This window comes from Zingiber officinale, chromosome 6A, assembly GCF_018446385.1.
Source record: "Zingiber officinale cultivar Zhangliang chromosome 6A, Zo_v1.1, whole genome shotgun sequence".
Taxonomy (NCBI): Eukaryota; Viridiplantae; Streptophyta; class Magnoliopsida; order Zingiberales; family Zingiberaceae; genus Zingiber; species Zingiber officinale.
This window is the reverse complement of record NC_055997.1, coordinates 123177612-123193888: the sequence shown is the minus strand read 5'-3', so window position 1 is coordinate 123193888 and position 16277 is coordinate 123177612. Positions and strand designations below refer to the sequence as shown.

The 16277-nt window shown below is 39.2% G+C and overlaps 2 protein-coding genes across 3 annotated transcripts; both read right to left on the bottom strand.

Annotated features, from left to right (window-relative positions):
• Window positions 1-669: 669 nt before the first annotated feature.
• On the bottom strand, window positions 670-2808 carry LOC121997860 (protein PLASTID MOVEMENT IMPAIRED 2-like). Of its 2 annotated transcripts, none has more exons than XM_042552523.1 (2): window positions 2655-2808; window positions 670-2377 (listed from the first exon to the last, which is right to left on the bottom strand). In XM_042552523.1, exon 2 carries the CDS (start codon window positions 2371-2373, stop codon window positions 883-885), a length of 1491 nt encoding a protein of 496 aa, XP_042408457.1. In that variant the 5' UTR covers window positions 2374-2377; window positions 2655-2808; the 3' UTR covers window positions 670-882. The 2 variants fall into 2 exon arrangements, with proteins under 2 accessions (XP_042408457.1, XP_042408458.1); XM_042552524.1 differs by having other exon boundaries at window positions 670-2391; window positions 2655-2789.
• Window positions 2809-11396: 8588 nt separating this feature from the next.
• LOC121997858 (serine/threonine-protein kinase STY13-like) lies at window positions 11397-15944 on the bottom strand. Its single transcript, XM_042552518.1, has 6 exons — window positions 15285-15944; window positions 14234-14355; window positions 13933-14129; window positions 13661-13835; window positions 11858-11992; window positions 11397-11783 (listed from the first exon to the last, which is right to left on the bottom strand). Exons 1-6 carry the CDS (start codon window positions 15529-15531, stop codon window positions 11574-11576), a joined length of 1086 nt encoding a protein of 361 aa, XP_042408452.1. The 5' UTR covers window positions 15532-15944; the 3' UTR covers window positions 11397-11573.
• Between the last annotated feature and the right edge of the window lie 333 nt (window positions 15945-16277).

Sequence of the window (16277 nt, the reverse complement as noted above, 5' to 3'; positions counted from 1 at the left end):
CTTTTAAAAAATATTGTCCGCATTGACTTGCCTCAAAAATTATAAAATCGTCAAGACCCTTGTCAAGCTAAATACTGGTCGTGGTGGCCGTAATGTGAAGGGTCTAAATGATTTTTTCCCCTCAAATTTCTCATTTATATATATATTTTTAAAAACTTTTATTTAATTAAAAAAATTGAGCATGACAAGCTTGTAAGGTTATATTTATACATTAATTAAAATTCTTAACATCTACTCCTTTTGATACCTTGCCCTCGGCTCTTCTACTTTCCAGATATTCTTAAGATTTCACAGCTACTCTTGTTTTTCTTAAACTTTGCATCTCAATTCTAGATGCAACTTGTATTTCTATTAAAAAATTCAACTTGTGAATTTTTTTTATTCGTCTTTAAAATATGTCACTTGCTATCAAGATCACTTAATTATAATAAGTTATTTCTTTTATTTTCCTTTAGAATTAGTTATAAAGTGGACTCAATGTCAGTTAGAATATTAGAGTTAGAAGTATTATTTTCTCTAAATTAATCGATAGGTACGTATTAGATGCCTCATGTCTATAAATAAATAGTTGTTACACACCTAATGCACTTTCTATTATATATATGCATTAGGAAGTTAATTAAATAATTATCAATCATATAAAAAATACTAACAATAAGAGAATAAATATTTAGTAAAGTTTCCCTTGAGATTACGATCTCCACGATCAACAATAATCTCTAAGTCGAAATAATTTAGATTATTGACCTTCAAACATTTTCAATCAGGATTAGCCATGAGTAATTGTCCACGGTCATGACATCAAATACATAATTTAACAAAGTGGAGAGCAAAGTTGTCCCATGTTATACACGATTGAGCTGCTTGATTGAGCGTTTTAGATTACGCAGAAGCTTTGATATTCCGACAGCTCCTGTGACCGTTGAGAAAACTAACTACCTTCTCCATTACCTTTCCTTTCTTCTTGGAATCCAAGGTCAACCTTGGAGCTATAGATTTGAGGCTTGGTTGCTTCTTCAGCAAACTCGGCGAGCTAATTTGGCCGTTAATCCTCCCCGAGATGCCGCTGACATGAAGAGACCTTCTCGGCATCGCTATAACAAGCTTCGTGTCATGCCACGACCGGGGGGTCACATGATCGATCCCTCTGATCTCCTGATCCACCGCCACAATCGCCCACCTTTCCTCGCACCCACCTTTCTCCTTCGCCTCGAAGACCTCCTTCCATGCCAGCGCCGCCGTCACCTTCTTTTCGGCGACCTCAGTCGCTGCCTTGCCCTGCTTGATCAGGTAGTAGTACTCGGATTTGGAGATGGTTATAGTGTCGCTCCACAGAGCCGAAATCGCCCTCTCTGTCATGGTGCTCTCCGTGACTTGCTGCAACTCCTCCAGTGCCATGGCTTCCGAAGCCTTCGCGTTTTTGAGCGCCTCCATTGCCGCGCCGAGTCTTTCCTCCAATGACTCAGACGTCCTCGATTTGGTCATCTCTGTTTGACTTCTTACTGCCTTGGTCTCTTCGCGAACCAGCTCTGCTTCCCGCCTCGCTGCTCCTATATCGGAGTGGAGCTGGCGGAGTGCGACTGAGAGAGAGGCAACAATGGCATCGGCTCTCGTCTCCGCCGCCGATGCAGATTCCATCATCGACATGGCTTCGTGGAGCTTCGCCTCGAGAATCTCCACTCTTGATTCATATTCCTTTACTTCCCTTCTACAGTTCTCCTTTTCTTTAGCGATATGCGTTAGCTCTTTCCTCGTGACATCCATTACATCCATAATCCCGAACCCTTCTTCTTTGAGCCACGAAAGCTCTTTCTTTGCTGCGTCCAGTTCGACTCTCGACAACTGTAAACTCGACAAATCGGCGACCTCTTGCTCATCCCTCACATAACGAGTCTTCAGATTGCTTTTCTCCATTAATCTAACGAACTCCATCTCATGATGCAAGGCATTCAATTCTGAAGCAGTTATCCCTAGCTTTTTCTGCAGCGTCTCTCCAGCTTTAATTTCTTCCCGGAGTTGTATAGTTCTGGACTTGACTTTTTCCATGCTTTCAATGAAATTTGCAGCATCTGTTTCATGGCTTGCTTTGATTCGTTTGATCTCATTCTCAGTTTCAATTCTAGCTAAATCAACGAATTCTTTCTCTACGATCGTTGCTTCTATCTCCCTTCTCAACCCTTCGCTGTATTCTGAATAAGATTTGTACTCACTGTTTGAAAGCTGAATCTGTATCTGTGCTTTCTGTCTTTGCACTGAAGCTGAAGCCATGTCAAGTCTGAGAGTGCAGATTTGCTGTTTGATATCATCAACTTTTCTTAAAACTTGTTCGACATCATTAGAACTCGGATGAGAGAGCTCTGATTTGAAAGCCATCTCTCTGGCGTTAGATTCCTCGATCATAAAATGTACAATCAGATGGTAACCAACACCAACACAAGAAATTTAAAAAGATCGAACATTTAAATTATGCATGAAGTAGAGGAAAAAAAAACATTTCGAAGGTAATTTGTTTCCTCTCCATGAATTTGCTCAAACTTACAAACAAGGATCAAATTTAGATTACTCAAAAGTCATCATTGTTAATTAAAGGGATGCACAATGATTAGCTTGTAGGTAACTGAAATTTGGAAGAAAAATAAAAAATAACAAGATACCTGGTTCTTGAGATGTATACACCTTCAGTTGAAAGATCAGTCCTGCAACTTGAAGGCTTCAATTCTCAGGATTATTATATCCTTTGATGATTAACAAAGGATAATAACAAATATCTATATATATATATATAGATATTACACACACACAAAAAATATCTTTGAACCTTAGTCATCATCAAAAGCTGCAAATATCTTCTAATAATCCATTATAGGCAAAAAGTCGTAATCACGCTTTTGAAAATATTCCAAAACAAAAGAACACGTTTTTGAAGAAACAAATAAATATCTGAACTTTTACAACGTAAAAAAAAAACTATATTGTTTGGATGTTATTGATCTGGATAATTTGTATATAACTTAAAATTAGTATATATGTGTAATAAAAATATAAATTGTATCGATACATAACAAAAATTATCATCAAAAATAAATTGCAGTCGTAATGCTTTACTACCATCCCCTTCCTCTTCTACCGTAACAAAAATATCTCGTTCCAGTAAAATATTTCGTTGGGGTTTGATCTCCTCCATCATTGACAAAATATCCTCGTAATTTATCATAGATCGACTAATTTTACTTTTTCATAGATAACAAAAAAAATCCTGTACTCTCATGTACACATCGCCTAGTGGTCCTGTACGAACACATCTAAAGGTGTGACCACCACGTGGCGTGTGGGCAGGTCCTCAATCTATAATGACTTTCACCAATTTAATTATAGCAGTTCTATGATATTTTTCACTAAAATTATTATATTTATATTCATTTTAAAAATATTTTTAAAATTACATCACTTTGAGTTAGATTTGTGATCGGAATTCTCAAAATTAATCTCCAAGCAGGAGATCGCATTCTTTGTTTCAAAAAAATCCTGTCCCGTGTCTCATTTAGTTTTTTTATTTATTTATTTTTAATTTTTAATTATATTAATGAGATTTTATCTTTTAGGATTTAAAAATTAGATTACAGTATTAAGTACATAAAATGGTTCAAATTATTTTTTTTAAAAAAAATATGTACGGAGTATACAACATGAAGTCCTTAAAGTATTTATTAAAATTTTTTATGTATTTAATATTATAATCTAACTCTTAGATCTATTGACATATTGGGAAACTTAAAAAAAATTAAATGGCCGGGGACAGGATTTTTTTGGGACAGAGATCCGATCTCTGGAAGAGAGGACGTTTAATGGCCCATGCTAAGGAAAAGCCTGCTAAAGGCCCAACTCAATCCCAGGGCTCTATCTTGCTACCCTCAGGCGAGAGAGTAGCGCCGTCATGCCGCCCTCCGTCTCAACTCCTCCGTTCTACAGATCGCTCCGCCTCCAGGTAAGTCCAATGACTTCTACTTCTCCTTCTTCGATCTGTTAATTTCTCTAAGTTCCTCTCGATTCTCGATCGTCCTTCGATTTCTTCTTTCGTGAATGCCATCGCTCTTCGGACAATCTCGTCTCGGTATCTTGATTCGTTGAGGACGATGCATTAGGAAACGCTCCCGTGATGACTGATCCTTCTTATCGTTCCAATTCCTGAACGCAGCGCTTAAATTATAACGCTGCAATCTGTGTGGAGATGAAGAGACATCTGAGGAGCTTCTGCCCGCTTTTTCCTTCTCCATTTGTACACTGCGTTGCAATAACTTTGAATACTTTTCTTCTGCTAATAACTGGACGGTTATTTTAGTCGATTTGATTTTTGTTGGTCATTATGTGGCGGATTTCTCTCAATTTCTTGCTTTTGTTGATTTCGAAGGAGTAATACAATTTTATGTTCTTATCAGAAACAAACTGAAACGTGTCAAAACTCCATCTTTTCAGATCGATCGATTTGTTTCCTTTACTGCTAGTTAGTAATCGAAATGAACTATACACCCTAAGGAATGCTCAAATGGAGTGAGACTAGACACGCCCGGTCAAAATTATAGAGCGAAGAACTGCTGCTATGATACTCCGAAACCTTCCCACGTCAAGCTGTACCTTTTGCTGGCTGAGAAATATCTTCCAGAAGGCGCTAAATCCCTGCTGTTTCTGGATTGAAGTCGGGTCCCTGAAGACGACATCGTCTCTTGGGTACATCTTTGACATCGAGCTCTCATCGACTCTGATCTCTTACTTCGCGTACTTGAGTCCCATCTCCGGCGCCTGCTTCCCATAGATGTACCTGCACCCGTCAGCCAAGTGACAACAGGGGATAATCTGCACCAGGACCCGGGCGCCGTGTGTGCACTTATATTAAGACAATTCATGTGTTTTATCAATAATTATTTTATAAAAATAACTATTTATTATTAATTATTTTTTTCTAGATATATAATTAAAGATAAAATCTTACATATTAATGGGTATATTAATTTAAAAATAATTTTTGATCGGATAGATATTTAGAATGAACATGAATATCTAGATCAATGCTAAGTATAACTAGTTCGAGATAAATCAAGGAATGGATATCTAAGTTATACTTGGGGTATCTTGAGTTTAGAGACACATTGAACATGATCCGTTTAAAACGAGATCATATATTAAATATCATTGGTCATTCTTCTTATGAATGAGTATAATTAATTTTTTTTACTTAAGACTTTCATTTATTCTATGTTTGAAGTTATATACTTTGACGTTGTTAAAAATAGTCTTTAATCAGATTGTGATTAGTACGGTAGTTGGGTGTATGACAAAGCGTAGAGAGAATAATGTTGAGTCAGTAAAGGATTCATCGTTCTCTTGAATTAGAAGTTAACATCCTATCCGTTTAATAGAAATATTAGTAACTTGAAATTCATTGCCATCAGAAGAATGATTTATCATTAAAGAGGAGTCTATTATATATTAGAAATCAATTAAAACAATTAATTTGGTAATGATACATAATGAACCGAATTAATTGGGATGTAGGCTTAGATGAAGAGATTGAATTATACAATAATCGGTTCATAATAGTTTATGACTTATATTAATTTTATCACGTTGGGTGATTAAAAATTATTGCTAGACGATTATCTTAGTCTGTGTATGGATTTACACTATCTTCATATATAAAATCTAGAGGGTCCCACGCGTAGCACGTAGACATAAACATTATGTATGATTGGTTATTTTAATGGATGTTAAAATTAATCAATTTTACTATTTTGAATTAGAATTAATTGGATTATTAATTAATTCGAAAATATCGGAAGCTAGTCGAGATCAAGATATTTATTTATTTGATTCAAAAAAGAAAGAATTCGAATAGTTATAATCACTATAATTAATGGAGAATTCGAAAGTTATCATAATTATCATAATGATGATTAATGAAAAATTCAAAGAGATTATTGTAATGATAATTAATAGAGAATATGAATAATCATACCTCTTCATATTTCTTGGAGGTTATAAGTAGTCATCCTTAGAAAAATTCAAGAGAAGAACTCTTTCTTTCCATTTCTCCCTCGGCTTTTTCGCTTCCTCTATCGGAAGAAATCGATATTGCTTTCAAGACTTTGTCGATCCAAGAGGTTAGCACCCAACGGATTGTGTCAAGTTTGAAATCTAGTGCGTGTGAATACCATTAAAAAGTCACACGTATGACTTTTATCCGTCGATGGTATCATTCATGCCTATTATATTTTTATGTTATTTTATGTAAAAATATAGATACACGAAGAGATGTATGATATCAACATACCCTAATCAGCACGTTGACGGAGTTGACCAGCAGCGCGAACCATGACATGTTATTGGTGTCATCAGCTTGAGCCCCATCAATATGACCGTTTTAATCACTTCTCCTTCGTTCAGGAAGGATCGGGTTCCTCTCCGGAGAATTAGCCTTGCCCTCGGTTTGCTCTTAACGTCTCTGTTGAACCTTCGTTTCAGGGAGAAGCAATTCATTAGGAAGTTCTGAAGCCGATGCATGCCGAGCGCGCGGTGGCTGAAGAAGCCGGCGTGAGCCTCCGGAAAGCAATGTGTTGGACCCCGTGGTAGTTTTGATGTGATCAACCAAGTTGGTTAGGTCCTGATGTATTTGATCCATGTGTTTGAGTGTGCAAGAGCTTAGGAACACAGGAAGTCGAGCGGAAGACGCAGCTAGCGAGAAGGACGACGACACGGGAAGGAAGCCGACGGGCTCGGTGCGTCCGAAGGACGAGAGAGTTACGGAAGAGTACTCCGGTGGGCGTGAAGAGCGTGCGCGGTGTTCGAGGGACGTGAAGCCGGGACGGAAGACTGCTCGAGGAGAAGGCCGGAAATTGAGTTCGGGTGAGTCCTATTTCGGTTAACCACAATCACCCAAAAGATCGGAGCATCGGAAGTCGCAACAAGCTGGAAACGAAGTCAAAGGAGCTGAGCTGCCAGCTTGGAGGCGCCTCCAACCTGACTAGAGGCGCCTTCAACCAGGTTGAAGGCACCTTCAACCAGGCTGGAGGCGCCTTCAGCCTGATTGGAGGCGCCTTCAACCAATCAAAGTGACCGTTCTGCGCGCGGATAAAGTTTTATCCGCTGACTCTCATGGAGGCGCCTTGGACCCTCGTTGGAGGCGTCTTGGAGCCTCGAGATAGAATTTCTAGGACCTATATAAAGGCCCCTGGAGCTAGGAATTCAACAACAACTCAAGCAATCAACTGTGTAGTGTTTCCTAGCAATAGTTCTGAGCTTCCAAAGTGTAAAAGGCTTCTCCACCTTCAGAGAAGGAGAATTTTTCTACTGCGCTTTTTCTACTGCCCTGGATTAACAACCTTCTTGGTTGTAACCAGGTTAAAATCCTGATATTCTCTGTATTTCTTTATTTAGTTTTTATTGCTTTATTAATTTATCACTATTGCACTAATTGAGTTGAAAGTACGAGTAGAGTATAGTTTAATTTTTATTTTCAGCAATTCACCCCCCTCTTGCCGGCCTCCGCTGCACCAACAAGTGGTATTAGGGCCTGATCGTCTCAGAAGGACTAACCGCCAACTGAATCACTACGATCAAGATGATGGCCGGAGCGAACATCCATCCCCCGAAGTTCGACGGAGACTTCGCCACCTGGAAGCGCAAAATGGAGGTATTTTTTAAAACCGATTTTGATATTCTTATTACAATGAAATATGGTTTTGCAGCGCCGAAAGACAAAGAAGAAAACACATGGAGCAAGAAGGAGCAAGTCGATTTCGTCGCCAACGGAAACGTAGAGTTCCACCTGCTCAGTGTGCTGCCGCCGCAGGAGGTAAATCGGATCGGAAGCTACGACTCAGCAAAAGATCTCTGGGAGAAATTCCTGGAGCTTCACAAAGGTACTTCCGAAGCGAAGCTAGCGAAGCGCGACATCCTCCGGAACCAGTTAACGAACCTCCGGATGAACCAAGGCGAGAAGGTAGCGCAACTCCAAGCGAGAATCAAGGAGTTGATAACGCAACTAACGAACCTTGGAGAAGAGGTAACCAACCGAGATTCTATCCGATACGCGCTCAATGCCTTCCCGAGAACTCCAGAGTGGGTCTCCTTAGTAGATGCATACTACATCTCTAAGGACCTCGAGGTAAGTACGTTAGAACAATTATTTTCGACTTTTGAACTTCACGAATCTTGAGTTTCAGAACCCAACGGAGCAGAGAAGACAAGTCAGAACATTGCCTTAAAGGCAAAGATGAACAGTTCTGACTCCGAAGCCTCAGTCGACGAATCCGAAGCGGCACTACTGGTAAGTCGCTTCAATAAGTTTTTTAGTACTAACAAATTTAAATCGCAGAGGCATCATTGAAAGAAGAGGACGGTTCGCTGTTACAACTGCAACGAAGAGGGGCACATCAAAGATGACTGCCCAAAGCTAAAGAGAAAGGAGAAAGAAAGGGAAAAGCCAAAATACAAGAAGCCAGAAGCCTCCAAACACAAGAACCTAAAGGCAACGTGGGATGATTCGTCATCCTCCGAAGCGAAAGTCGAAGAATTCTCAGGGATAGAAACGTCCAGCTCAGAAATGAGCATTGACGAAGGGGGAGGAACGTCAGAAGAAAGCAGCAGTGAAGGGGGAGCGTCACCTGATCAGGTAAGTAAGGTACGTAATCTAACCCCGTCTCAGTCATTTCGATTTATTAAATCGCTTTCTAAAGATTTATTCGAATTAGAAAAAGAAAATAAAGAATTAAAAATAAAATTAACAAAAGCATGTTCACTTGAAATGTACGATAGTATGAAATCAGAAAATGAAAATTTAAAATTAGAAATTGAAAAATTGAAAAATGATGCATGCTTAAAGAAATTTCCAAAGTCAAAATTAAGACTTTATGGAAAATTGAACTAGTACATTAGAAACCATCAGGGTCAACTTAGAAGAATACCCAAAAATTATGTACCCCCTAAGTATTTGAATAATCCTGTAGGTAGAAACCTCTATTGGGTTCCAAAATCTGTGCTTAATTAATTTTTCAAAAAATTAAAAGCTTACAGTGAGAAAATTAAACATTGAAATTCTTTATGGAAGCTTTGTCTAAGGTAGGGATGACAATTTTCCCCGCGGGTTTGGGGCCCCGCGGGGAAAACCCGAAATGGGGATGGGGATCCCCGATTTTTCGGGAATGGGGCGGGTATGGGAATACTATCTCCATCTCCGAACCCGCCCCGAATATTATTATTAATAATATTAATAAATAATAATATGATTTTTAAAAAATATTAATAATAGTGTTAATATTAATATTAAAATTTTTGAAAATATTATTAATAATAATATTATTGATATTGATATTAATATTAATATTATCATTAATAATTATTATTAAATAATAATAATAATATAAATTAATCTAGAAATGGGGCGGGGATGGGGAATCCCCGAACCCGTGGGTTCGGGTTCGGGGAATCCCCGAACCCGAAAAAATGAAAACGGGGCGGGGATGGGAATGGCAAACCCGGCCCCGCCCCGCCCCGTTGCCATCCCTAGTCTAAGGAAGTGGTTGTTGCTCCAATAACCAAGAAGGCCTAGTGCCTCGCCACGACCTGGAAGCTAAAATATTGAAAGAAAATGTTTAATTAACTTTCTGAAAAAACATTAAATAAGAATTAAATAATGTTTTGAAAGTTTATCAAATATTTGTTAAAATAAACTAAAATTCCTTAGAATTTTTTTTTTTTAAAAAAATCTAACTTAATGTTTTTTTTTGAATTAAATTCTATTAGTTCATTCACTTGACTTAGAAATTTTTTTTAGGAATATTTGAACATTTACTTAGGATTTTTTTCTTAGAATTTTTTTTTGGAAAATTCATTTTAACTTAGCAATTTTTTCAAAAATTTATTTTTAACTTAGAAAATTTTTAAAAACTTTAATCTTATTTGAAGATTTTTAAGACCCCATTTTTTTTGCTGTGATCAAAGGGGGAGAGAAAAGTACAAGTTTAGGGGGAGTTAGAGAAAACTTAAATTTTTTTTTAAAAAAAAAAGTGTTGCAATTTTACTAATTGCAAAAATTATTCTTAACTTATTAGTTTAGTAATTTTTCTTTAAAATTACTGTTTATGTCTGTTTTTAACCCTAATTTGAACTTGAGTTGATGCACATCAAAAAGGGGGAGATTGTTGGACCCCGTGGTAGTTTTGATGTGATCAACCAAGTTGGTTAGGTCCTGCTGTATTTGATCCTTGTGTCTGAGTGTGCAGGAGTTTAGGAACACAGGAAGTCGAGCGGAAGACGCAGTTAGCGAGAAGGACGGCACGGGAAGGGAGCCGACGGGCTCGGTGCGTCCGAAGGACGAGAGAGCTGCGGAAGAGTACTCCGGTGGACGTGAAGAGCGTGCGCGGCGTTCGAGGGACGTGAAGCCGGGACGGAAGATTGCTCGAGGAGAAGGCCGGAAATTGGGTTCGGGTGAGCCCTATTTCGGTTGGCCACAATCACCCAAAAGATCGGAGCATCGGAAATCGCAACAAGTTGAAAACGAAGTCAAAGGAGCTGAGCTGCCAGCTTGGAGGCGCCTCCAACCTGACTGGAGGCGCCTCCAGCTTGAAGGCGCCTTCAGCCTGATTGGAGGCGCCTTCAACCAGTCAAAGTGACCGTTCTGCGCGCGGATAAAGTTTTATCCGCTGACTCCCATGGAGGCGCCTTGGACCTTCGTTGGAGGCGCCTTGGAGCCTCAGGATAGAATTTCTAGGACCTATATAAAGGCCCCTGGAGCTAGGAATTCAACAACAACTCAAGCAATCAACTGTGTAGTGTTTCCTAGCAATAGTTCTGAGCTTCCAAAGTGTAAAAGGCTTCTTCGCCTTCAGAGAAGGAGAATTTTTCTACTGCGCTTTTTCTACTGCCCTAAATTAACAACGTTCTTGATTGTAACCAGGTTAAAATCCTGATCTTCTCTGTATTTCTTTATTTAGTTTTTATTGCTTTATTAATTTATCACTATTGCACTAATTGAGTTGAAAGTACGAGGAGGGTATAGTTTAATTTTTGTTTTTAACAATTCATCCCCCTTTTACCGGCCTCCGCTGCACCAACACAATGGACTTCGCTGTCGCCGCATCTAGTGTGGCGGGTAGTCGTACAAGGCGGTAGTTGGCCATGAAGTGGTAGTTGAAGTCGGAGACACGGAAGCGGACCTCACCTCACCGTGAAAAATGGAAGAAAATATTTATCTTATAATTCTACAATCTGATAAGTCAATGCTTTATTCGAATTCCATCAAGCAAACCATGGGGTCGAGATGCATGCAAAGATCGACGGATGTTATTTCGAAATGATTCATACTGTCCCTTATCATTCTAGGTTAAGGTCCGGATAGATGGATGTCATCGCAACGAAATTGATAATACATGAGAACTGCCAAGGAATACACATGGAATGACTTTACATCGTATAAATGACAAAACGTGTAGAACATACTCTAGATGCATTGCCATAATAGCTCAGCTTTGCATCCGATATTCAATAATTCTCAAACTTTCGTGTGCCTCTGGAGCTATCACTCAAGGGCCTCGGTGCCTTTGGAAACACCCAAAGCATCCTTGTTGTTGATCAGGAGGGATCATACCTCCGCCCTTCGATGTGTCAATAGCTTCCAACATGACCACTACTTCATTCATCTCCGGTCGTTTGTCAGGGTTTGCATCCCAGCATATTTTCATCACATTTGCTAGAGAGCTGGGGCAACAGCGTGGAATATCCGGCCTCAAGTTCTGTATTTTACATGTAAGTTACAATTGCAACTCTACACACATTCTAGGAATTGGTCGAGAAGAAAAGTGTGTACCTGCCGGACAACAGCGGATGTGATCTCGGAAAAGCTAAGGTCAGGATACGGCATGTCACAACAATATATCTCCCACAAGCAGATGCCAAAGCTATAAACATCACATTTTCTATTGTAAGGATTGCCATTCAGGACCTGCGAGTGTGTTGGTAGTATGCAAGTACCTTTTCACAGTTAGAAGGTAGTTCAAGAAAACAAATGATACATGTTGCATGTGTTCAGAAAAGGGGAAAAAAAAGGATACGATATATCCAATTGAACTTGGACATCTATCACTATACCCTGGAGAATCTTAGTCTTATTCTGTGTACCTGTGTATATCAGAAACACACTCCACGAACTTACATTGTAAAAAAAAAATATAGACAGTACGATACACTCTCATGGATCTCATCCTCTTTCCTTACAGTACTGCGAGTTACAACTTCCCCTCTTTACTGTCCTCAAAGGTCTTACATCCTTGCAACCTCCATTGTGATCTTTATCCTCAAAGATCCTCTGCGGCTCAGCACACCTCCTCCTCCTTTCTCTTTAAACATGTCCACAGAGGGCCTTCCCTGGAACCAATCCCCAACTATTGCTCATGATCATTAATACATTTCCTCTCTTTCTCTTAGATTCTTCAAATCCTCCAGACCTCCTCCATATCCTCTGACAATATTTGCTCAGGTCAAATGCCAACGATCACTAATTAGAGACCTTTTTGTTGCTAACCACTTGTTCCTCTATATTTGGTGTGTCTGCTAGCCCATCACACCTCGTTCGGTCAGACAAAATGGGGGCATCTCCATGGCATCATCTTTCTGGTATATATTGTTCTTCTCTGAAAAATCTCTAGGTGACTTGCTACATATGCCGTAATGAGCAAAACTAAGAAGCACACCTCGTTCGGTCAGACAAAATGGGGGCATCTCCATGGCATCATCTTTCTGGTATATATTGTTCTTCTCTGAAAAATCTCTAGGTGACTTGCTACATATGCCGTAATGAGCAAAACTAAGAAGCTACATCACCACACTTCAAACTGAAAGTATTATTCACAGACCATATGGGCCATTCGATCTAGCGTTAGGCAGTAAACTAGAGTTCGAGGAGGTATTGCAGATTTGCCATCATCTCGTCCCCATCAAAATGCTTCTCTGCTAGTTCCCTTGCCATCCTATACAATGCACAGTTTTACTCGTGGACCATACAGGCGACTCGATCTAGCATTAGGTGGTAATTTAGAGTTTGAAGTGGTATTTCAGATTTGCTATCATCTCGAGATTTAGGCAGATCATCCTGGACAAGTCATGCCATTGGATGTGGCTTCAATCATCTCTTTATCCAGAGCAATGCAAACTAAAGTTACTAAAAGGGAAGATTATATCACTGATTTGCTCCAGTGTGGTTCCTATTCATATATGTTCTCTTCTGATTCACCCAACATATTTTTAATTTGCAATATAATGCCATCAATATATGATAGAACTATTGAATCATCGTCTACATATCAAATACAATTTATATTTCCCATCAAATTATATCATAACACAAGTGGCACTCAGGTTAAGATGATAAAGTTGAACACTAGTAAACAAAGATAGATAGATGATAATATTTAAATCACCATTGAAGTTAAGAAATCATTCTTGTGATATGAAATCACAAGCAAAATACACCAAAATAGTTACTCCGTCAAAAGGGTACTCAAATCATAAGCATTCATAATAAAAATTGTACCATTTATGAATCAATTCAAGCTGCATAATTGGAGAAGAGAATATAGAAATTAACCCAATGCAATGTCATTAAAAGGCATACCTCTGGCGCCATATATCCAAGGGTTCCAGTCTCACCCGTCATGTCATTAGGATTTTGGGCCTCAATACGAGCAACACCAAAGTCGGCAATTTTTACTGTTCCAGTCCTATCTAGAAGCATATTCTCTGTCTTTACGTCCCTGTGCACAATCTTTTGGGAATGAAGGTAACTTAACCTGTGGAGGCAGGTAATGAGTAAGAAGTAAAAATGAGAACTGAATGTCACATAAGCTAAACGTTCTTAGATAGAAGAGTTCAAAGATCAGTGCTAACCCTCTCGCAAGATCCAAAGCTATCTGTACCACTATCTTGAAAGCTAACTTTCTTCTATGGTGCTTTATAAGAAAAGATTTCAGTGCACCACCAGGGAGATATTCAACGACGACACAGCAAACATTGCTGGGCATGCCAAGATGGCCATTTTCTGTTTGTATGCTTAGGTTCGTCGCTCCAAGGGCAGCCCCAATAAACTACAGGAATACGAGGAAATAATGTCAAAAACAAATAGAAATACAAGTACAAAGAATAAGTGAATATGGGATCCAAGAATAAACATGACATGCACATATAGTACCTTAGTAACATTTGGATGATCAAGTTTATGCCAAACTGTCACTTCCTGAGAGAATGCTGCCCGTAGTGCAGCAACCTCAGATTCAGTTTTATTTCCTTCTTCCCCCCAGTCAAGCAACTTCACTGAACATAGTAAAAGGACAAATTGTTATCACTTCCAATAGAACTGCAGATTGTATATCAGATGTACACTTTATTGGAACACAGGATTGAAATATAAAACACATGGTTACAATAAGAGTGAAGTCAACTGACATGCTGCTTTGGTACTCGATCAAGGAATTTCAATGATGGATGAGGAACAGGAGTTGATATGTGATCGTGTTGTGTGCGCTAAGAAAGTGTGCAATAAGAAGCATCATGGTTAAAGTGGAAAGCAGATATGAAAAGATAAAGGCAAATAAAGAATATTCCAAACCCCACAAAAACAATCATAGCTCATCGCAATTGCCCAATTATAACTCATTCCGGTTTCATCACTGCATTTTGTTCTTCCTTCAGAAGATATTACAAGACCAACACCTCATTATTTTAGCCAGGTTCACAAGTGAGAAAACAACTGGTCCAACAAATGTCACGGGAAAAACACCAACCTCCAATGAAGTCCCTTGGAGCTTTCTGGTTACCACAATCAGCAACTTTTTATATATGAAACCAACTTGAGCATACCAAACCACAGTGAAAGTAGAGACACATAATAATCTCGTGGTATCATTAATGCAAAATGCAATAAACCAATGAATTTTTTTTTTTGTTAATGAACACAAGTAGATTTAGTGATGATCCATTTGAAAGTAATAAATACTTTTGTAGAAGAATAGATTAACTAGGAAAAGATATGATGATAGATGATGAGAGTTCAAAGTCAGATTGAACACTGATCTGGGTGATTCTACTCTTTAGTGCAGAGAAAAAGGGAAGCAAGCATTCTAGAGAAATTGAATTCATGAAACAATCTTTAGAAAACAAAAAGGGGAGATTTCAAGCAGTTAGGATGGCATCGTGAAGGCAAAGCCCTAATTGTTTGTCAGAAATTTTAGGTTACGGCTCACCGGCGACGTCCATGCCGTCGTAGACGCCGCGGTGGACGGTTCCGAATGTGCCCCGGGCGATGACCCCTTTGATGACGAGCTTGGAGGGATCGATCTCCCACTCCTCTCGCTGCCTCTCCCTCCTCTCCTCCTCCTTCCTCTTCTCCATCGTCAATGCCCTGCTCAGGTGCCGCTCCAGTTGCTCGTCCAAATTCTTCAGATCGATCTGGTCCGCCCTAACGAACCCATCTCCGCTCCCTTCCTTCATCTCCCTCTCCCTCTCCCTCTCTCTCTCTCTCTCCAAAAGAAAGATGCGATCTTTATAACCCCCGCTTTCTTCTCCCACTCACTCTCCTCTTCCTCCTTCAAAAAAAACACATCTTTTTCCGTCTTCCTCTCTTGCTTTTGTTCTCCTGGTAATTTGTCTCTCTACTACTCTCTCTCTCTCTCTATCTTTCTCTCTCTATGTTTCCATGTGAGCACATGGGGTGCCTGCCTCGCTCGCTCTATTCAATCAAAGCTTGGATTTTTCATATCTTTCCATCATGAAATCTCTCGCCTTTTGTTATAACTTTCTTCGTTTGGAGCCTTGGACTCTTCCTTTTACCTCGCTCCTCACAGGCTCACAACTGCCTGCAATTTGTTTGTTTTATACATGAAATGGACCTGTTGCCTTATCTTGGCATGTGCTGCCTTGGTCGGCTGAAAGAGATTGCGATGTAATGGCCGAATTTGTCAACATGTTTGGAACAGAAGTAATGAACCAGACAGCGCAAAAAACCTTGCCATCTTTGCAAACAAAGCATAGATATTGCTCTTTTGAGGGCGCAAAATGCATGCATATCAGTTCAATTTAGAAAGGCATTGCACTGCAAGTCTGAACAAACAAACAAACAAACAAACAAGGTTCCACAGATTTTAGGTGTGTGAATCTAAGCTGACTAGATTGTTCTTCAATTACAACGTATTAAGATTGATTATAATCAACCTTCGGTATTATGATGACACTTTGGT